Raw genomic sequence first — 20934 nt, 5'->3', positions numbered from 1 at the left:
ATAGCAATAGGCGTTTCGTGTCTCGCAGGAGACTACTACCAAGGGCTCTAGAATATCACATCGTCATCCTCGTGCTCCCCAAGCACGTCCACTGGCTCTGTGCCGTTTTCCTTGGCCTCGCCGTTCTCCTGCCGCGTCTCCTTCGCTCGCTGCTCCCGGATCTCGGCGTCAGCAGCTGCTTGATCGCGCTGCTTCTTGTTCGAGACTTTCTTCAGCCGGTAGAACTCCTCTCTGTCAAGCTCGTCGAGCTCGGAATTGATATCTGGATAGGGTCAGCACATATTGCCAGCACTCGTGTGAGGGAGCATACATTTGATGGTGTTCTCCGTTCTCGGGATAATGACGTGCTCAATGGCGTTGACTCTTCGATTCACGACCTTGATGACCTCGTCGAGGATGACGAAAGCGGTCTGCAAGCTGGCAAGCTCCACCAACGTCTCCACGGCCCGGGTGTATGTTTCTCTGCACCGCTGCACTTGCTGGCCTCCCTTGCCCAAGCCGGTCAAGCCAAAGTCGTTGATCTCTTCCTTCTGGTACCCCTCGAACTGCGGCAGGAACACACCAGAGACGTTCTCTTGCTTGGTCCTTATCCGGAACTTTGCATTCTTGACAGACTCTTGGACCTGGAACCCAATATCACCGCCAACGGCGTATGTGACCTCGGCGAGAGAGAAGGCGGCGATCTGCATGACTCGTCCCATCTTCCGTTTGGCTTCATCGATGCGCTTTAGGATTTCTGTAGCGTTTAGTAGCTTCCCTTAGTAGCTTGAGTGTTCAATCTAACCTCGAAACCGCCTGTATTACCGTTAGCCGCAGTGTTTCGTGGGAGACGGGAACCACTTACTTTGTCAAAGCTTCACTTTTGCGCTTGAGCAAGCTGTGTCCAGTCTGTGCACCCTTCAGCTTGCCTTTCATCAACCCCAGCGCCTGCCGCGTGGGGAAGACGGGCTCGCGCTGTCGTTCGTGGTCAGCAACCTGTAGATTCGGTGCAACGCGGTACTTACCCCGGCGCCGGAGGACATTCTGATAACAGTAGTTCAACAAGTCACAGGAGGAGAGTCTTTCACAGCCTATAGTAGTAGAAGATGAGTATCTTGCAGCTGGTCAACGCTGACAACTGACCTGAAAGCGGGAGCGAACTGACGTCGATCAAGCATGCTCGGAAAAACTTTCTACCGAGTGAGCGCGAAAGTTCATGTGCAAAGGATGCGGAACGTCGAATAAACCGCGCCCGTTGTTCACGCAGACTCATCGCAAGCTGCTATGCCTGGCATTCTCCTGCGACAGCCCGATACCGACGCTGTTGCTATGGCAGGCACTACCGCCCGGTCCGATTTCTACCTCATCGCGAGCGAGGATGCGATCTACGAGCAGGATATCCTTCGCAACCCGGGCAGCGTGCGACCATGGCTGACCTACATCGACTACAAGCTACGAAACGGCACGCTCCACGAGCAGGCCTTCATTATGGAGCGAGCATGCGTTCAACTGCCACGGTCGTACAAGCTGTGGAAGATGTATCTCGATTTCCGAATCAAGCATCTCAAGAAGAAAAATCCCGTCAAGTTCAAGGCCGAGTTCAACAAGGTCAACGCTTTGTTCGAGAAGGCGCTGATCTTGTTGAACAAAATGCCAGTCATCTGGGAGACCTATTTGACTTTTCTGCTACGCCAGCCATTCGTGACAAGGACTAGACGAACGTTTGACCGGGCGCTCCAAGCTCTGCCAGCCACCCAGCACAATCGGATATGGAAGCTCTACAAAGCCTTTGCAGACTCGGCGTCTGGCGAGACTGCGGTGAAAGTATGGGCTAGATATGTTCAGATACACCCAGAAGACACGGAGGATCTGATCGATCGGCTCGTTGATACGGGACACTATCGTGAAGCCGTCAAGCGGTACATACAAATTCTCGATAACCCCAAGTTCCGATCGAAGCACGTCAAAAGCGACTTTCAGCTATGGACGGACATGGTGGAGTTGATTGTTAATAAGGCCCGCGAAATTGGCGATAGCTCAACTTCGGGAATTGATGCAAACGCCATCATCCGCAGTGGCATCGTGCGCTTCCCCGACCAGCGAGGTCGATTTTGGGCGGCATTGGCTACTTACTGGATTACAAGGGGCGACTTCGAACAAGCGCGGGATGTGTTTGAGGAGGGCATCACGACCGTTATGACCGTTAGGGATTTTACGATGATTTTCGACGCGTATGTGGAGTTCGAGGAGACAGTGATATCTTCGTTGATGGAGGCTGCTTCAGCTCGTGCCGCGAAAGGGAAGGTCGACGCAGAGAAAGATTTCGACCTTGATGTGGGCATGTTGCGTTTTGAGCACTTGATGGATCGTCGGCCGTTTCTGGTCAACGACGTGTTGCTCCGTCAAAATCCAAGCAACGTTGTGGAATGGGAGAAGAGGATAGCGCTCTGGAAGGACAACAAGGAGCAGGTGGTTCAGACATACACGGACGCGATCGCGGCGACGAACCCGAGGAAAGCCGTGGGCAAATTTCACGAACTCTGGCTCAACTATGCCAAGTTGTATGAGGAGGGAGGAGATCTCGACACAGCTCGCATTATCCTCGACAAGGCCGTCAAGGTACCATACAAGGCCGTAGTCGAGTTGGCGGACACATGGATCGGATGGGCTGAAATGGAGCTAAGGAACGAGAACTTCGAGGCTGCCATGAATGTCATGGCCGCCGCTACCAAAGCGCCTAAGCGAAGTACGGTCGACTACTTTGACGAAACACTGTCGCCACAACAGAGGATTCACAAATCGTGGAAGGTTTGGTCTTTTTATGTCGACCTCGTCGAATCAGTTGGTGATATCAGTGAGACACGGGCCATATACGACCGAATCTTTGAGCTCCGCATCGCAACACCTCAAACGGTGGTCAACTACGCCAACCTGCTGGAGGAACACGGGTACTTTGAGGAATCTTTCAAGGTCTACGAACGCGGACTGGACCTCTTCTCTTATCCTGTGGCCTTTGAGCTCTGGAATCTCTACCTCACCAAGGCCGTGGATAGGAAGATCGAGATCGAGCGGCTTCGCGACCTCTTTGAACAGGCAGTCGAAAACGTGCCGGCGCAATTTGCCAGGGCCATCTTTATGATGTATGGCGCTCTTGAGGAAGAACGAGGGCTCGCACGGTCTGCTATGCGCATCTACGAGCGAGCCACCCGTGCCGTCTCGGACGAGGATAGACAGACCATGTTCGACTTCTACATCGCGAAGTCGGCACAGAACTTTGGCCTCACATCGTCTCGCCCGATCTATGAGCGCGCCATCGCTGCATTACCTGACCAGGAGGCCAAAGAGATGTGCCTCAAGTTCGCCGAGATGGAGCGACGCCTGGGAGAGATTGACCGTGCAAGGGCCATCTACGGACACGCCAGCCAATTTGCCGATCCACGCGTCGATGCCGCATTCTGGCGCACGTGGGAGCAGTTCGAGGTGGCGCACGGCAACGAGGATACCTTCAAGGAGATGCTACGCATCAAACGCAGTGTGGCGGCGCAATTTAACACCGACATCAACTTCATCGCCAGTCAGGCTGTGGCCAAGGGCCAACAAGCAGCTGCTCTCAATGGAAAACACGATGAAGGGCATGACGGGGAGGCGAAGGACGCAATGGCTGCGCTGGAGAGGCAGGCACGTGCGCCGGTCGGCTTCGTTGCTGCCTCCTCCGGCCCAGAGGGTGGGAATCGAGCTCCGCAGCCTGCACCGGCCGCAGCACCAGCAGCAAATCCGGACGCGCTGGACGTTGATATCGACGATGACGACTGAAGCTGCAGAGCGATGAGAGTCTGAATAATGGAGAAGTAACTGCCAAGTCCGATCGACCCCCCTTGCAAATGCGAATACGCGAGACTTGGCATTCATCTCAAGTCGATCACTTCCTCAAGCCGCATGGCTTCAATCACTCGGCTTTGCAGTGTCAGCCTCGCGGCAAAGGTTGGAGTCTTTCTCAGTAACTCTGGGTGGTCCTATTGGCGGAGGCGAGATCTGACAATGCCATGATCGCTGCCAGGTACCGGAGTGGAGAACTGCAGGATAAGGATACGATGGAAGGTGTTATGTACTGAACTATTCGTGGTATACGTCCACACAGCGTCCAAGATTATTTAACAGGGGGAAGGGCCTTCTTAGCAGATACACAATGGCAAGCTGCTTGACGGCAAAGACATCATGGCTCCTGTTCATCTTTACCTGTTCTCTACATTAGCCACGCTGAGCGGCCTGGTGCACGCCGCACCCCCCTTCACTGGCCCGCTGCTCCCTCCCCCTAACCTGACTTCCTCAGAACACTTCGCCGAAGTGACCGCCAACCTCACCGCGCTCCTCAACGACGCCCTCGCCGACGACACGTCCGCCGGCTTCGCCGTCAACACAACCTCCTTTTCGGTAGCTGTCACCTCGCTACACGCCCCCGCCTCATCCTCCGTGCTCTGGGACTACCACCACCTCGCACCCAATCGCTCCGCCAACAGCACCGCCAACCTAACCGGCGACTCTACCTACCTCATCGCCTCCATCAGCAAAGTGTTCACATCGCTACTGGTCCAACAAGCCAACCTCCCCCTCTCAAACCCCATCACCACCTACCTCCCCGAACTCAACGGCCCCTCCAACACCACCATCCCCTGGACCTCCATAACCCTCCACCACCTCCTCACACACCTCTCCGGCCTCCCACAAACCTACGGCTTCCCCGAAGTCTACTCTCCCGCTCTCACCTCCCTCTACACCACCCTCGGCTTCCCCCCACTGGACCCCTCCTCCGATGACTACCCCCCCTGCGGCATCATCGGCCTTAACCCAGGCTGCAACGCCACCACCCTCCCCGCCGCCCTCCTGCAGACCGCCGAACCCATAGCCCCGCCGGGCCACACACCCACCTACGGCTCCCTGAGCTTCTCCCTCCTCGGCCTCGCCCTCGAGCGCGCCACCAACACCACCTTCGCGGACCTACTGCACGCGCACATCTTGGGCCCGCTGGGCATGGGTGCGTCGGGCCTCAGTGGATCCTCTCCCCCCTCCGAAGACGACACTCCTGCGGCCGACGCAGTGATCCCCACCGGCGAATCCAGCTTCAACTCCGCCTTCGGCATCAACAACCCGGCCTCCGGGCTCGTCTCGTCGAGCAACGACCTCGCCCGTTTCCTGCGCGCCATCCTATCCTCCTCCTCCTCCGCTGACGCCGACGCCGACGCCGACGCCGACGACGCCGACGCCGACGCCGACGCCGACGACGCCGACGACGCAGGCAAGATCCTGCCCTCACAGGCGGCGGTGCGCGATTGGCTCAAGCCCGCGGCCTTCCTGCCCACCGGCGGTGGGAACGCGGTAGGCGCGCCGTGGGAGATCTATCGTGTCGGGGCTGGGGTGGTGACAAGTGAGGCGAGCGGGCAGGGCGTGGAGCTGTACGCCAAGGACGGAAGCGTGTTGGGGTATTATTCGCGGGTGGTGCTGGTGCCGAGTGTGGGGGTTGGGGTGGTGGTGTTGACGGCAGGGGAGGCTGGGGCTCGGGCGACGGCGGCGTTGCAGGCTGTGAGTGAGGCGGTGGTGGCGAGGGTGGTGAGCGGGGCGGAGGCCGTGGCGAGACTACAGGCTAGGGGCGTGTATGAAGGGGAATACGTGCTTGAGAGTGGGGAGGTGGAGGTGGAGGGGAATGCGACGCTGAGGGTCGCTGAGGATGGGCCTGGCGTGCGCGTGCAGGGCTTGTTCAGGAATGGGAGCGATGTTCTTGAAGCCATACAGACGATTTTCGCGCAGAGTGTTGTGGGTGGAGGGGTGTTGAGCGATGAGTGGAGGATTTATCCCGCGGGTGTTGAGGAGAGGGTGGTGGAAGGGGATGGGGAAGAGGTGGTGCTGGAGGATTGGCGCCTGGGGATCGAGCCGGTGACGGAGGAGGCGAAGGGTGTGTTGGCGGAGGCTGGCCATGGGGTCTTTAAAGAGGCAGACAGTGCGTGGTTGAGGGTTGATGGGACAATTGTTTACGGTGGGAAGTCGTTGGATAGATTCGTCTTTGTGAAGGGGCAAGGAGGAGAGATCAGGGGATTGAGAGTGCCGGCGTTGAGGATGGAGCTGACGAAGCAGTAAATGTGGTGGCTTTCAGTTCACGGCTCGACATGAGAATCCAGGGGGGATAGTCAGGGAAATATTTATTTTGGGTATCAGGTTCACTTTATGTACCCGTGCGTACTGGCCTGGTACACCGTCAACCTTCAGACTCCTCCTCCAAATGTTGGGAGCAGCTAAGTACGATGTCCCAAATGCAGACCACTGATTCTACTCTTGCTGTTTAGATTCCCACAGACACTGCCTCAGTAAAATGTGTCATCATCGTAATTCATCTGTTGATATCCATTAGTGTTGGTCATCGAGTTGCCGTTACTCATTGTCGCGGTTGCGCCGTTATTCATGCCGGCGCCGCTGTACTGCTGCCCGTAGGACATGGAGCCGGTTGAGGTCCCATACATAGACCCTGCCATCTGCTGAGTCCCCTTGACGTCCCCTCCGGAACTGAAGGCTGGTCCATCAAGGCCGTACCAGTCTTGAGTAGGCGCGTTCCAGTTGTCGAAGCCCACAGCCAGCTGAGACTGGTCCTTGAACCACCAGTCCTGTGAGTCCTCGATCAAGCTGTCCACACCACCGAACAAACGAGCGGCGTTGGCGTTTCGCTCGTTCTGGGGGGCGGCTGTACCCGAAGTGCCTGAAGTCGAGGCCAGACGGGCTTGGTGTACATTCCATGCGTCCTGTTGCGCCTTGGTCAGATGCGTTGAAGGTCTACTTCGGTGCGCTCCTCGGACGAGATCTAGCGCGGACTGCGGAGGCAGTGACAATTGACCTGACGATCGCCTTGTGTCGTCGGTGTCGGCGGGTGAAGGTGCCATCCCAGCAGACAAGCCACCTTGCATCTGCAAAATGCTGTGCTGCGGATCGAAGGAACTGAACGGCTGGAACGATTGCTGACGCTCGCGTTGAGCCTGTACATTCTGAGCCATCAACTCAGACATTGGCTGGTTGCCCATGCGTTGAACCAGGTTGCTGAAAGGTCCAGTATTGGGTGATGGCGCCTGAACACCGAGGGACCATTTCAATTTAGCTCTCGCAAATGCTGCCTCAGCCTCCTCTGGAATCTCGACTTTCCACTTTTCAGCACAAACGCGCACAATCTCCATGTTGCGGCGAGCCATGGTCCAACACTCACCCATTTCCTCCATGTGTTTGATGCCGTGCACTACGTCTCGCTTGGCATTCTTGTCCGGAATGTTGAGTAGGTGGATGGTGCATGCCGTGTGGAGAATGTATATGGCAATGTTGCAGATCTGCCGCAGTCCATGAGTTCTTTTATAGAGGCGAAAAAGCTTTGATATCGCCCCAGCAGCTTGGGTACAGAATTTGCGTGGTGATACATGAGATGGAAGTGGTGAGGTCTGTTTCGTGTATTTGAGAAAGGGTCGATAGAGGTGGATATAGAGCAGTTGGTAGAACATATGCATTAGGAGCACCTGTGGGAGTTGCGCTTCTCGAGCATCGAGCTCAGCTGGCAGCTCTTTCTTCCAGGCTTCAAGGCGTGTATGGATGTCGCTCAGCCTTTTTAGCTCGGTCTGCTTACTCAGAGGTTTGTCCAATAGGTTGGGATGATAGAAAGAGGCGAGCAGGTCACCAGAGATTTCTGCGAGCTGCGAAATCTGGAGAGCGACGGTGCGAGTCCGGGCAGGTTGCGCATTGGCTTGAACAATGCCCGAGTCTGTATATGGCGACCACAGCTCCGAGTCTTCTGATGGAAACACTTCGGGCTTGCGCACGGTTATATGGGAAAGTTGAAGCTGGGGTTGGCGGCCCAGGTAGTTGGACCAGCACTTGTCAAAATGGAAGCAGCCCCAGAAGGTGATTCTCCTGGCGTCAATATCTTCATCTGATAAACGTGATGATTCGTTCATTGGCTGTGCATCGACGTTGAGGCCCAGATCGGCAGCCATACGAAAGCTCATGCCGCTGTACACCCAGCCTTTGCTCTCACGGCCACAGCCAGCCTCCCGAACTGACATCAAGGCAAGTGCCTGGACCGTGCAAAGTTTTGCGTTGGCGAATTCATCGTCTTCGTACAATAGTCTTTTCGCCTCCTTGAAATAATGCTCACCGGTGGTGGTCGAATCGTCAGGATCTTCTTTCGCGGCAGGCTTATTGGAGAAGTGGCATCCAAGAGCCAGCATAACGTTGACGAGCAGCGATGAGCAATACTGTGATGGGTTTCCCGTCAGGAAGTCGCGGTAGAAGAGCTCTTTGGACAGAGTAGTGAAGTAGGAGTAGTGCCAGCAGAAATACATGTTCAGGAAATGTAAGATCAAGTCCGTGTCCTGAGTGACAGTGGTCCAGGACAGGATAGCTTCCTCTTTGGGCTTGACGACGTCGGCCAGACTGCTTGAGGGCGACGAGCCAATGGTGCGCTGGTCGAGACTATCCGGCATCCAGATCAGGTTGGACGTCCCACCGATGAACTTAACGGAGCCGTCCAGCCATAAGTCGCCCATCTTCCCTGACAACTCTGCTTCAAACTGAGGGACCTCTGGTGGCTGCAGACTCGCTAGGGGCGAGTCCGGAGGGGCCGGGGCCGTGATCTTGTCGCCGGCTTCTATACTGGCTGCAAGATCTTCGAGGCTGTCGCATGTGCGAATCTGGCGCACCAGCTCGCCGACATCTTCCTCGTCCGCGTTCAGGATTGCTTGAATCAGCAGTTGTAAGGTAGAATTCTTGGTCTTGAGGCTATCGACATCCTTCTTGTAGACGCCTTTCCGACGATGGTCGGTATGCGGAGCGTATTCGCAGTCGGTCAGGTATACTGAGGCGCAGGCGGCACATTTGGGGAGGTTGCCATCGCATTTACTTTTGCGTCTGGGGCATAGTGTTAAGTAGAGCCCATGGAGTACTGTTCGAGATGGAAAACTTACCGGCGACAGGCGATGCAGGCAGTGCTTACGCATCGTCGCTTGCTGGCGGCTGCAGCGGAGGGATCGCTTTCCTTGCTCTTGTTCTTAGTCTGCCGCTTGTCCGCGACCTCTCGAGAATCGGCGTCGTTCAAATTCGGACGAGCGTCGTCACTGGGTAGGTTGTCGAGGTCCATGGTGTATCATGGGGTGAGGGTATCGCAGGTGTCGACCCCGCTATCTCCTCGGAGATGATGTTCGACGGCGGAGGGAAGTCATCTGGGGGAATACATGACCGATGTTACGCAAGGCCGCTATGAAAGGATTCGCGGGAGTCTGCAAACTGATTTCTAAGGAATCCGGGGAGTGATCCAGATCGTCGGCTGTTGAGGCGGGCGAACGACCGGCTGAACCACAAAACGAAATCGGAGCCACACCATTGGATCCCCCCCTCGCCCTCGCCTCCTCGCACTGGATTTGTCCGGCACACCATATCCGTCCTTTGTTCACTATCAGTCGAGACTGGCAGGCGAGCGCCGCCATTCCTTGGGCATACAAGTCCAACGGCGTGGCGCTTGGGAGATAAGTGCAGTTCTCGGCAAATGATAACAGCGCAATATGTGGGATAGAAACATATCAACATCTTGTCGTGAATCGTCTCTATCTATGACCAACCCCGGCCATGGGTATCTATCTACTGGTCCAATCACCACTTTGTGCCTAGAAGGGTTTGCTCGAAATCTTGATGCCCATCAGCCGGACCGACTGCCATACACTGGCTGAGACCTTGACAGGCAGCTTCCTCCCCTTCAGCCGTTGGTCGATGAGCCACATGCCAACCACGAATCGCTCCCGATTGAGCGCTTTATAATCCTCCTCGGGCGAAACGAGATCCCAGACCTCTTCCAGAACATCTTGTGGCAACCGACTGCGGCTCCAGATATCCCGAACCACTACGCCGAGTACGAGGTCTTCCTGCCCACTGTCTTGCGGTCGCTGTCTTAGAACCGTACTCGTCTCGTAGTCGTGCAAGAGGCCTCGGTTGGCAGCCCAGACGCCCTCGTACCGTTTCCGTTCGCTTTCGCTGACCTTATCTCTCCATCGTTTGCGAGCGCCTTCGTTGTGCATGTGAGGGTGCTTGCGGATCAGATGCTTGCGACCACGCCTGGTGTCATCTTCTTCTTCGGCCTCTGGTGACTGCTTGCGAAGCGTATGCTTCATGGGGCGTTTGGCTAGAGGCTTGAGTGGTGGATGCTTGTCCCCTGTCGTACTAGGCCGGAGAAGGTCGACTGACTGTGATCGCCGACGTGGTACAGGTGGTGGCTTGTATTTCGCTGGGGATGCAGCCCGTGAGCCTTGTCGCGATGAAGCTAATGACGACGCGACCATTGCGTCTGCAAGACTGTTCGCCGTCATGCCGCCTCTGTTGTTCCCTGGCGACACTTCCGGGGCGTGTGGTGAACTATAGCTATTTAGATAGCTACGAGCCGACCTTTTTAGTGGCATTGGAATTGGCTGAGAAGCTTTCCTTGTCGGGCTTGCTGGCGGTGGTTTAGTCTTTGTGCGAGGCTGGTCGTCCGGCCTGGATAGAGTGACTGTTGGTGTAGTTGCCGACCTAGGTGCGTCCACGGTGGCTGATGGCTCTGGTTCACGACGTCGTTGAAGTTGTCGCTTCGGCGGAGGCGGCGGAATGCTGTCCCTCGCCTCAGCTACATCGCTGGCTGCTGTGTCAAGTATCAGTGAGCTCTTCTGCGGTTTCGGTGGCGGCTGACGTTGTGCAGTGACCGGGTTAGTCACTTGTTGGGCAAGTGATGGGATCTTGTTGAAGTCTAGTTTTCCGTTCTTGTTGGAGAAAGGGCTTGTGTTTGGCGTCGAAGGACTGGCGAACATGGATAGCGTAGCCCCTAGTCGTGCATCGCGTGTGCTCGCATCTGAGGGAAGTCGACTGCGTGAGGATATGGACGAATCGCGCGACACCGACCGCCGCTGCCCCTGCGGTGAGCCAGGTCGGCTGCTCAAGGTAGCTTGGCTCCTAGCCGGACTGCTGCTTGCAGAAGCGGCCCTTGCTGCTATCTCAGACGCTGTGCGTTGCAGTGGGTTTCTGCTCTCCAGTCTCGAGGTCTGTTCTGCGACTTTCTGCAAGTCGAGGCTCAATTGTGATCTTCCTCGAGCGGGAGACCGTGCTGTCCGTATCTCCGCTGCACGTTTCTGCTCCTGCGGTCTTCCATGTTTCTCGGCGAACGTTGCTGCGTTCAGAGCGCCATTGCCGACCGGCTTCGTCCCGGTTGCGGCCGCCGGTTTCGCTGCGGCTGGAGTGAAGGCTGCTGTGGCACCTCGCAAGGCAGACGAGACATCTCTCACGCTATCGTTCGCCGGCCGGAGGTTCGGCTTAGGCGCCACAGGGGGGCGCCATTTCTGACCTTCGCTCATGGATCCATATATGCAGGATGTGGGCTCTGGCTCAGGAATATGCAGAGCCGTGAGACGAGTAGGAGCTGAACGTCAGAGGCCTACATGAACCATGCCTTCTGCGCCTTGGCAATGTGACCAAGAACAGGCTGTAGCAGTTGGAAAAACACCAGGCGAGCGCTCCCACCCTGACCAAAGTATCACTAACCAAGCCCCATGTCTTGCCTGGAAGCTCCAGGACCGCCAACGCTGACGACAAGTCGCTACTGGTCACGTGCTTTCGCTTCCCTGGCGCGGGGAACACGCTGCTTTTAGAGCCCAACTTGACATCTCACGCGTTTGCCTTGTGCCTGATCCGGGCGTCACTCACCGGGCTAGCCACTGGCTTGAGCTTCATGTCCTTCTTGGGGTAAACCGGCTCATCAAACCACCTCTCTTTCCTTATCCGTTCATGGCGACAGAATGGACGTGGACAACCGGTCTTCTTCCCAGGCCCAACCATCCCAGCCTGTAATCGATACCGCTGCTCGTGAGCTTGAGTTCGATCAGAAGTACCCAAACCGGCCGCGCAACAAGCAGTCCACTCTTCCCTTTCACTCACTCTATCAGGACCTGTGCAATCCACTCTTGGAAAATAGGAAGAAGCCCCCGGGCCAGGTCCAGAACCGTAGGAAGCTCGGGCCACAGAATGGGCTCGCTTTGGGCTCCCATGAGAAGCGTCGGGCAATCATCGAGCGATACATATCGAGATGGCGACGCGAGGTAGGCCCGGACTTCTTTCCAGCGATGCGACTTCTTCTACCCGAAAAGGACCGCGATCGTGCCATGTACGGCCTGAAAGAGAAAGCTCTGGGTAAGTATCTTGTCAAGATCATGAAGATCGACAAGAACTCTGAAGATGGCTTCAGCCTGCTCAACTGGAAGGTCCCTGGCAAGCACACCACGAGTGCCGGAGATTTTGCCACCCGCTGCTACGAAGTCATACAGAAACGTCCCTTCCGAGACAAGCCTGGGAACATGACTGTACAAGAGGTCAACGACGAGCTTGACAATCTATCAGCTGCGCAGAAGGAAGAGAACCAGCTACCCATCATTACCAAATTCTACCGCAACATGAACGCCGAAGAGCTTATGTGGCTGGTGCGTATCATTCTTCGCCAAATGAAGGTAGGTGCAAGTGAGAAGACCATCCTTGAAATCTTCCATCCCGACGCGGATGCTCTATTCAATGTCTCGAGTAGTCTCCGACGTGTGTGCTGGGAACTCTATGATGAGCATATTCGCCTCGAGACCGAGCACAAGGGTGTCACTCTGATGCAGTGTTTCCAGCCACAGCTGGCGCAATTCACCAGCGGCAACTTCCAGAAGATGGTCGATCACCTGCGCCGCTACTCTACCGAGGAAGACAAAGAGTTCTGGATCGAGGAGAAGTTGGATGGCGAGCGTATGCAGATGCATGTACAAAAGGATGCCGCGAAGGCTGGCGGATTCAATTTCAAGTTCTACTCCCGGAAGGCCAAAGACTACACTTACCTATATGGAGACACCCTCGACAACAAGAACTCGGCCCTCACGCAGCACCTAAAAGATGCTTTTCGGGACGGGATAGAGGACGCTATTCTTGACGGCGAAATGATTACATGGGACCCTGAGCAAGACCGCCAGGCCGCCTTTGGCACCTTGAAGTCTGCTGCCATCTCCGAGCAAAACAATCCGTTCACCGACAGAGAGCGGCCCCTCTTCCGTGTCTTTGATATGCTTCTGCTAAACGGCAAGCTCCTCACGCCGTACACACTTCGTGACCGTCGCAGAGCCCTTGAGCAAGCCATCAAACCTGTGCATCGGCGATTTGAGCTCCACCCTCATACGATCGGCGTGGAAGCCGATGACATCGATCCTCATCTCCGCGAGGCGATTGAGACCGCCTCCGAGGGTCTTGTTCTTAAGAACCCGCGCTCACTCTACACATTGGCTGACCGCAACAACGACTGGATCAAGGTAAAGCCTGAGTATATGCAGAACTATGGCGAGTCGCTTGACTGCCTCATCATCGGTGGCTACTATGGATCTGGCAAGCGAGGTGGCTTCTTATCCTCCTTCCTATGTGGTTTACGTAGCGACAAGACGTCCCAGCAGTTCATTTCATTCTTCAAGGTCGGCGGCGGCATGACGGCAAATGACTATGCTGCCATACAGTACGCGACCGAAGGTAAGTGGATTGACTGGAACATCAAGAAGCCGCCGACACAGTATGTCAAACTTGCTGGCCCGGAACTGAATCCAAGGGAGCGGCCCGATCAGTGGATTAAACCTCACGACTCGATTGTAGTCGAAGCCAAAGCTGCGAGTGTCACAACTTCGGACGAATTCGCAGCGAAGCTGACATTGCGTTTCCCACGCTTCAAGAAAATCCGCAGAGACCGCAGCTGGGAGAACAGTCTGACTCTGGAAGAGTTTCAGAATCTCAAGGCGCAGGTAGAGGAGAAAGAAGAGGAACAAAAGAAGTTCAAAGCTGAGGAGCGAAGCAACAAACGCACCAATCGCACCAAGAAGAGAGCTTTGCAGGTTGTTGGCGGCTACGATGATTCTGTTAAAATCGACATCGATGCCGTCATGTCAAACGTCTTCCATGGCTTGACCTTCTTCGTCGCCACAGAAGCACTCAAACCTCAGAAGAAATCTAAACCACAGCTCGAAGAACTGATCAAGAAGCACGGCGGTAAGGTCGTACAGACGAACCATCTGCGAGACGATAGCGTCACTGTCTACACCATCGCCGACCGCAGGAACGTCAAGGTCGCCAGTCTGGAGAAAGCCGGTGACACGCTCCTCATCCGCCCACAGTGGCTCCTCGACTGTATCCAGCAAGCGAAGCGGGACTTCAACATGGGCATGGACGAACGCGCGCTTCCGTGGGAGTCTGAACGACACTTGTTCTTCATTCCAGAGAAGTATCGTGAGGACGAGCCGTTCGAGTGGAACATAGACAAGTACGGCGATCCGTACTACCGCGACACCGGCGTCGAGGAGCTCAGAGACGTGTTCAAGAAGATGACCAGCCCCGATTCCCTACCCAACACAGCGGCCGAGAACCTGATCGGTAACGAACTCGACGACGCAAGCGACATGCGAGGCTGGATGTTCCGCGGCTGCCACATCCTCTTCGACAGCCAAGACGCCCAGAAAGATATCGCAAACGAGGCCTCCCCTTTAACACTAGAACTGACCATGGCGTGCACAACAGCCACCTTCGCCGGCGCCACCTTAGCCACCGATATACAAGACTCGGGGCTAACGCACATCGTCGTCAGCCCCAGGAGTGATTTGAAAGCCCTACGCAAGAAAATCGCTTCAAAGCGGCGACAGAAGATCCCCAGGCTGGTAGTACCCGCATGGATCGCCGAGAGCTGGGAGAGCGAGACATTGCTGGACGATGAGCGCTTTGCGCCCTAGCTGGTGACAGACCTGACACAGGCAGAGAGCCATGTGGCATGCCAAGTGTTCTGCGGTCGACCTGTTGTCCAGGGTCAGCTAGCCTGGCCCACAAAAGTGCTGGCTACTCGACGACGGACATGTCATGTAGTTCAGCTTCAGGACAAGCTATGCTGGGCGTCAAGGGAGAAAGCTATTGATGAAGAAACAAAGAAAGATGATATGCAGGTGTCAAAGTGAGCTGAGCAGCTGCTATCACAACTCTTTCTAACTCGAACGACTACGATCGACGACGACGACGACGACGACGACGACAACGACAACGAGATTACGTGATGACCTGGCCGGACTACTACCTTCAAGAGCGTGACGTAACAAAAATGACAGTGTAGTTCTCATGCCATCCAGCATGCAGCATTCTGCGTGCCTGCCTGCATGCATGCATGTCTGCCAGTCTGTCTGTTTGTGTATGAGTGTGCTATACAACTACTTCTCCCTCTTCTACCGCCCGCTCTTTATCCCGTACACAACTAGCTCAGCTGTGCTACCGAGACGCGGCATGGCGTGGCTATCTATCTGTCTGCCTGCCTGTCCATTTTTACACCCCTTCCTCCCCCGTCGATTCAGCAGCAGTAGTAGCGGAAGCAGTGTCCTCTTTCTCCCCGCCCTCGACGACTCCGCCCCCGCCAGGCCTATCTCCTACATGCGTCTCACCTTCCACCTCCATTTCCGCTTGCCCCTCAGCCACCGCCCCCTTTTCGGAAACCCCAACCGCCAATCCCTCCTTCTCCTTCTCCTGCGGCGGTGGCGGCGGTGGGGCCGGGAACAATTCCGCCAACAACCCCGGCACGACGCGCTCAACCCTCCTCGCCGTCTCGCGCCACAGCTGCTCTCTAACACCCTCACCACCCGCATCACCACCGCCATTATTGTCGGCGCCTCCTGATGTTGGTGGCGGCACCAAATAGCCACCACCAGCCATGACCAACAGACAATTCTTGACGCCTTCAGTGACGGCCTCGAGCATGACCTCCTGCTCGCGCGCGCCCACGCCGCTGTTGAGCATGCGATCCAGCAAGCCCAGCGTGCGTGCCCACGTCAGCACGAGCCAGTTCTTTTGCTCCGTTGTTGTTGTTGTTGTCGTCGTCGTGGCTTTGCCTTCAGCAGGACCTGCCGGCGCTGCTGCTGACGCCGACTCAGACGAAGCTAGCGTCGCCTCCGCGCCGGTGTCGGCACCGCCGCTTGTGGCCGTCGAGGTTGCAGCCCCTGTCTTCTGCGGCGTGGCCTCGGGGCTCGCACCGTCGCTCTTCTCGATCACCAGTGGCGGCAGCGCGGCCAGCGGGTCCAGGTAGCGCAGGAAGATCTTGCATAACAGCGTGGCGGCCTGCACGCGGGTGTCGCCCATGCCCTGTGGATCTAGCTGATAGACTTCGGGCTTGAGCAGTCGGAGGATCAAGGGGAAGAGCACTTCGGTGAAGATGGCCGTCCACTCTTGATGCTGCTCTTCAGGTTCCTCATCCACTTTGTGGTCCTCCTTGGCGGTCTTAGATCGGTTCGCACCTGCAAGGTCCTCTGAAAGCAGCACGCGCTGCAGTGCCGTCATGGCGCGGTGCCGCACCTCGCGGCAGGGGTTGATGCTCTGGCTGCATAGGGAGCGGAAGATAGGGGACCAGTATGCGGCCCAGGCTTCATTGTGTTCGAGGTGAGACTGCGCGATCAAGGATGGGGTGAGAACAGTGAGGTTGTAGATCAGTGTGATTGCGTGAAGAGCCCGCTGAACGACGACGTTGTCCTCGGGCTTGGCTTTCGCGGGAGGCTGACGCGCGCCTCTTCTCTGGGCCTCCCGATTCGGCGGGACCGGAGCGCCGATGCGACCAGCAGTGGCGAAGTCATTCGCGAGGTTGACTGTGGCTTCGTAATTGTCTGCTGTGATGGCGGTGGGCTGAACTGAGGCAAGGCTGGCAAGCACGTTGAACACGGGCTCAGCCTCGGTTTTGTGCTGGTGAAGTCGCTGGAGAATGGACCAGAAGTCAGGGGAGTTGGTGATTTCGTTACGGAGAGGTGCTGGCGACGAAATGCAGGCAGCCAGACCAGCCACTAGGGAAGATGAGGTGTGCTCGAGAACGGCATCGTCGAAGCTGTTGAGGCTATGCAGAACAACGGGAGCGCGAATGAAGTCGTGGGTCTGCCTGGTGTTAGTCTGAGCAACGGCATCAGAGCCCATAATACTTACATATCCATGGCGCAGCATATCCAGTAGGTACCGCACCACTCTTGCCGCCGCAACAGGATGGAGATTCGATGCATCCCTTACGTGGTTGTGCAGCGTGCCTGCCAACCGTTCACCTGTCGCTGCCATTGTATCTTCATCACGGATCGAGAGGATAGTGGCAAACTCGAGCAGGAAGATATTGCCTGGATCGTACCGAGGTCCGGATGTCTGTCGATGGCCATTGACACGGGCAGTCACGGGCATAGGTCTCTCCGGCTTGACTGTCACTACAGGTGAGGAGTCTTCGATATGCGACAGAAGGGCGTTGACTAGCAGCTTCGTTTGCTCCGCTGGAAGCTTAAACATATGCGTGATCACCATCGCTGGTTGACACGCTTTGACACAGTCGACAGAGCTTAGAGTGTTCTCGAGTTCCTCCTCGGATGGCTCTGGAGGGTCATCTGCTGCATAGCTGGATAGGTAAGACGTGAAGGTCGAGAAGATCCCACTGTCGCCTAACTTGCCGTCCCGATCAATAATCTGTGAGGGCGGCTGAAGGGGTATAGGCTCTAGCCGAGCCATTCGACTGTTCTCAATCTTGGGCAGTGTCACAAGAGAGTTGACGAACAGATTCCGCAGAATGCGCACAATGTAAATCCAGGTCTCACCCACAGCGAACTCATGTCCCGTCAAGGTTCTGAACAACAGCACTGTCGAAAGCTGCGCGCGGAAGTCCCTGCCCAGCCGCACGGCGAGTTCAGAGACCATGATGCGCCTCTTCCCTACTTGCACCTCCGTGTTGAGCGAGGTACTAGGTGGAATCTCAGCGGCCAGACCGGTGATCTGACTCAGACTATAGATAATGCGGTCAAAGGCTTCCGTGACATCGTACCGTGCAGCAAGCTGGGCGCACTGGTCGAAGCCAACCACAACTCGGGAAAAGACAGCGTCATCCGATGCCGACATGAAGACGTAATTGAGGGTGGCAATGATCGGCTTCCACGTCGCATGGAACATCTCCGCATCAAAGGCGTTGGTTTGACATAGCTCCAGATCACCTGCATCGTGGGTCTTCTGCAGCAGCTCCTTCCATGCGTAATCGAATGCGTGCTTGTTATCGTGTTCATCTGGCAGGATGATCTCGTTCTCTTTGATACCATCATAGATCTCCTGAAGATACTCCGGCGCAAAGTCCATGCCACTGTTAACGCCACGGAGATTCTTTGCAAAGTCCTCGGGCGTCATGCGTTTCTGATTCTTGGAAGCGTTGGGATTGTACAGATCGGTGTTGAGCATGATGATGGCGTAGGTCAGGACATAGGCGGCATCCTGGTCCGCAATATCTTCTGTCCCGTTCGCGGAGCAGTACCTGTCTGTGAAGATATTGATGATCCTCTCGATCAAAGCCGACTCGCCAGGAAGGCGGAAAGAACCCAGCATATCCCGAAGGGCCTCGTCTATGCGCTTGTCATTGAAGTCGAAAAGCCCGATGAAGGCTTTAAGTAGAGGCTCATTGTTCTTCTTGGTAATGAAGTCGCCCAGCACCTTTTTGGAGATGTGGGATGTCCCACGAAGGAATTGAGCAACCTGTAACGGATCGTCTGGACTCTTGATGATGCCGTTCTTCACGAGGAAAGCCACGCCTGCCTTTGGATCGTCGTTGAATTTGGCGGCGCCACTCTTGATGATCTTCTTTCGCACGCGCTGAGCCCGCAATCTCTCCAGCTGTTCCTTTCCGTTCTCTGGCGTTCTGTGGTGCAGACGATCAGCCATGAACTGTATGAAGCTCAACAGCGAGTCCAGGCACAGCGGCGGTACGCTGGTGGTGCTCCAAGTTGCGGCATCAGGGAAAGCATTCCTCGAAAGCAGGCCGACCATGTCCTCGCACAGATCCTGTCTGTCCACATTACAGTCATAGTTGACGAAGAGTTCCACCATGAAAGTAGGAATGCGTATCAGCGTGCCGATGTTTTCGACCATGGCTTCCCTCGCCTCCGGCCGTCTAGCACCCCCTTCTAGACCAAGCTTCTGACGCTCCTTGACTGGTACTGGTGTCGAACGCCCACTATTTGGCTGTGAGGCTGCGGGCTTCACCAGCTTGGGTGATTGTGGCACTCCCTCGTACAACGAAGGGTCAATGCCAGCCTCTTGGGGGATATCAACCCGGACATGAAGACACGACACCAGATAGGAGAGGAACAGCTCCTGCTGCAACTTCAAGAGATGCCGACACGTCGTCAACAGCGTGCCGGCCACCCTCAAGGAGTTGTTGAGCAGCAGCATATTGTCTGACCGGACAAGCTGGAACAGATGCCTGCATAACGGGTCCTGAACCAACTCTGCAAGCGCCGGCTGGCGAGCAATAGCTGGCCCCGCCACCTCAAGCGCGACGTCAATGATTCTGAGAGCCATAATGCGCATCGGGTCCGAATGCGTCTTGTTGTGAGGGTCCAGCAGATCTATCAACACTCGAAAAAGCTCCTTGATGGACGGCAGGGCATAAGGCTTGATCTCCTCGCCCGTGTTGCCGGCTGACTGCACCGGCTGCAGCTGTTCCAGGGAAGAGGTCGGCCTCTCCGTCGAGGCGGGTGGCTCCAGCGACTCGCGATTCTCACCACCTTCCACACTGGGCCGCTCTTGACCCGCGCCATTCCCCATGACGCTGCCAATCATGGGCGGATCAATCTTTAGATCTTCTGTGGCCGCCACGCTAGCAAGCGTGGTGGATCTGCTCCTGGTCTTCGGAATCGGCTCCTCCACCTTCAGCTCCTTCAAACGGCCAAACACTACCTGACACATCGTGACCATAGCCATCTCCGCGCTGCGGCGCAGCACCTCACTCAGCCTCGCCTGGCAGCACATGCTGAGACCCGTGCTCATCATCTCACAGATACTCTCATCCCCTAACAGCTGACCTTCGGCCCTCGTCATAATGCTCTCCATCAGCCTGAGGATGCGCAACAAGACCACCTCGTCAGCCGACGTGTCGCTAGCCTCAAAGCGGCAGTGCGTGATGGCGGCGCTGAGCAGGTGCATCGCCAGGGAGATCCGGGGGCTCTGCACGGTGATAATATTGTAGGCGAAGAATTTGGTAATCGAGATGACGGCGAGACTTGTAATCGCGGCGCTGGTCGAAGATGACCTGATGACCTGCAGGAAAGGATGCAGCAGCTCGGGCGCATCGACAGTCGAGATGTCTCGACACCCCGCCAGATCTCTGCGCAGGCGAGCAAAGGCCGAGAGGAGAGGGTTGTCGGCCATGCTCTTGCCCTTCTTGCCCCGCAGACCCCATCTGCTGGCGAGGCTCGTGTCCTCATCGTCGGGAGCACCATCCCCTCCTCGGTTCGGTGTGGCGGCCCGACTGGTGGGATCCGGGATACTCAAGCGGCCGCCCTGCTTCGCGCGCTGGGAGGAGGAACGTAAAATATCCTTTTCCTTCTCCTTGCTTGCACCGCCTCCAAGGATAGTGGAGATGGAGGATTGGGCCCAGCGGGCGTTCTTCCGCATGGCGGAGGTTATGGTGATGCATTCTGTAGTGATGAGGGCGACTGGGTCGATGGCGATGACGGGACGGCCGAGCGAGGCGCGACGGGGGAAATCAAAGGGCTCGATGAAGTCCGGGGATGTGACTTCTGTGCTGTAGGCGCGGTCTTCCGGCCGCGGTGCTCGCGCGAGCGGATCTATTTGTTCGGCCATGTCGAGCGTTGACGGGAGGAATAGCACGCGCACCCTCGGCTGGTTCGATCGGATTTCGTTGACCTAGGGACAGCACATTTTGGTGAAATTGCCACTATTTCCAGACACAGACCAGAGCCTTCGAGGGTGGAAGAGATGGCATAGGTGTCACCGCACAAACAGGTGGGTTGTCTGGTTGAAGAACACTCTGTCTTTGTGTTTCTGGGGTAGGCGCAGACCAGATGCTTTGACAAGGCTCTACCGAAG

General features: G+C 56.3%; 7 protein-coding genes across 7 annotated transcripts; 3 read left to right on the top strand and 4 right to left on the bottom strand.

The window, feature by feature from the left end:
- Positions 1-47: 47 nt before the first annotated feature.
- Positions 48-1022, bottom strand: HMPREF1541_10052 (V-type proton ATPase subunit D; the record flags this gene model as incomplete). The annotated part of the gene is made up of 5 exons (XM_008714723.1): positions 48-262; positions 311-736; positions 785-795; positions 845-975; positions 1005-1022. 5 exons carry the CDS (start codon positions 1020-1022, stop codon positions 48-50), a joined length of 801 nt encoding a protein of 266 aa, XP_008712945.1.
- Positions 1023-1263: 241 nt separating this feature from the next.
- On the top strand, positions 1264-3792 carry HMPREF1541_10051 (pre-mRNA-splicing factor syf1; the record flags this gene model as incomplete). Its single annotated transcript, XM_008714722.1, has 1 exon — positions 1264-3792. The coding sequence occupies one exon, from the start codon at positions 1264-1266 to the stop codon at positions 3790-3792; it is 2529 nt and encodes an 842-aa protein (XP_008712944.1).
- Positions 3793-4194: 402 nt separating this feature from the next.
- Positions 4195-6108, top strand: HMPREF1541_10050 (uncharacterized protein; the record flags this gene model as incomplete). The annotated part of the gene is made up of 1 exon (XM_008714721.1): positions 4195-6108. One exon carries the CDS (start codon positions 4195-4197, stop codon positions 6106-6108), a length of 1914 nt encoding a protein of 637 aa, XP_008712943.1.
- A 224-nt stretch (positions 6109-6332) lies between these two features.
- HMPREF1541_10049 (uncharacterized protein) lies at positions 6333-9136 on the bottom strand (the record flags this gene model as incomplete). The annotated part of the gene is made up of 2 exons (XM_008714720.1): positions 6333-8907; positions 8964-9136. 2 exons carry the CDS (start codon positions 9134-9136, stop codon positions 6333-6335), a joined length of 2748 nt encoding a protein of 915 aa, XP_008712942.1.
- Positions 9137-9659: 523 nt separating this feature from the next.
- On the bottom strand, positions 9660-10829 carry HMPREF1541_10048 (uncharacterized protein; the record flags this gene model as incomplete). Its single annotated transcript, XM_008714719.1, has 1 exon — positions 9660-10829. The coding sequence occupies one exon, from the start codon at positions 10827-10829 to the stop codon at positions 9660-9662; it is 1170 nt and encodes a 389-aa protein (XP_008712941.1).
- A 981-nt stretch (positions 10830-11810) lies between these two features.
- On the top strand, positions 11811-14801 carry HMPREF1541_10047 (uncharacterized protein; the record flags this gene model as incomplete). Its single annotated transcript, XM_008714718.1, has 1 exon — positions 11811-14801. The coding sequence occupies one exon, from the start codon at positions 11811-11813 to the stop codon at positions 14799-14801; it is 2991 nt and encodes a 996-aa protein (XP_008712940.1).
- Positions 14802-15378: 577 nt separating this feature from the next.
- HMPREF1541_10046 (uncharacterized protein) lies at positions 15379-20688 on the bottom strand (the record flags this gene model as incomplete). Its single annotated transcript, XM_008714717.1, has 2 exons — positions 15379-16965; positions 17014-20688. 2 exons carry the CDS (start codon positions 20686-20688, stop codon positions 15379-15381), a joined length of 5262 nt encoding a protein of 1753 aa, XP_008712939.1.
- Between the last annotated feature and the right edge of the window lie 246 nt (positions 20689-20934).

The sequence above is a fragment of the Cyphellophora europaea genome (genome assembly GCF_000365145.1).
Source record: "Cyphellophora europaea CBS 101466 unplaced genomic scaffold supercont1.11, whole genome shotgun sequence".
In the NCBI taxonomy this organism is placed as follows: domain Eukaryota; kingdom Fungi; phylum Ascomycota; class Eurotiomycetes; order Chaetothyriales; family Cyphellophoraceae; genus Cyphellophora; species Cyphellophora europaea.
The sequence above is the reverse complement of the archived record's forward strand: the minus strand, read 5'-3'. Positions and strand labels throughout refer to the sequence as shown.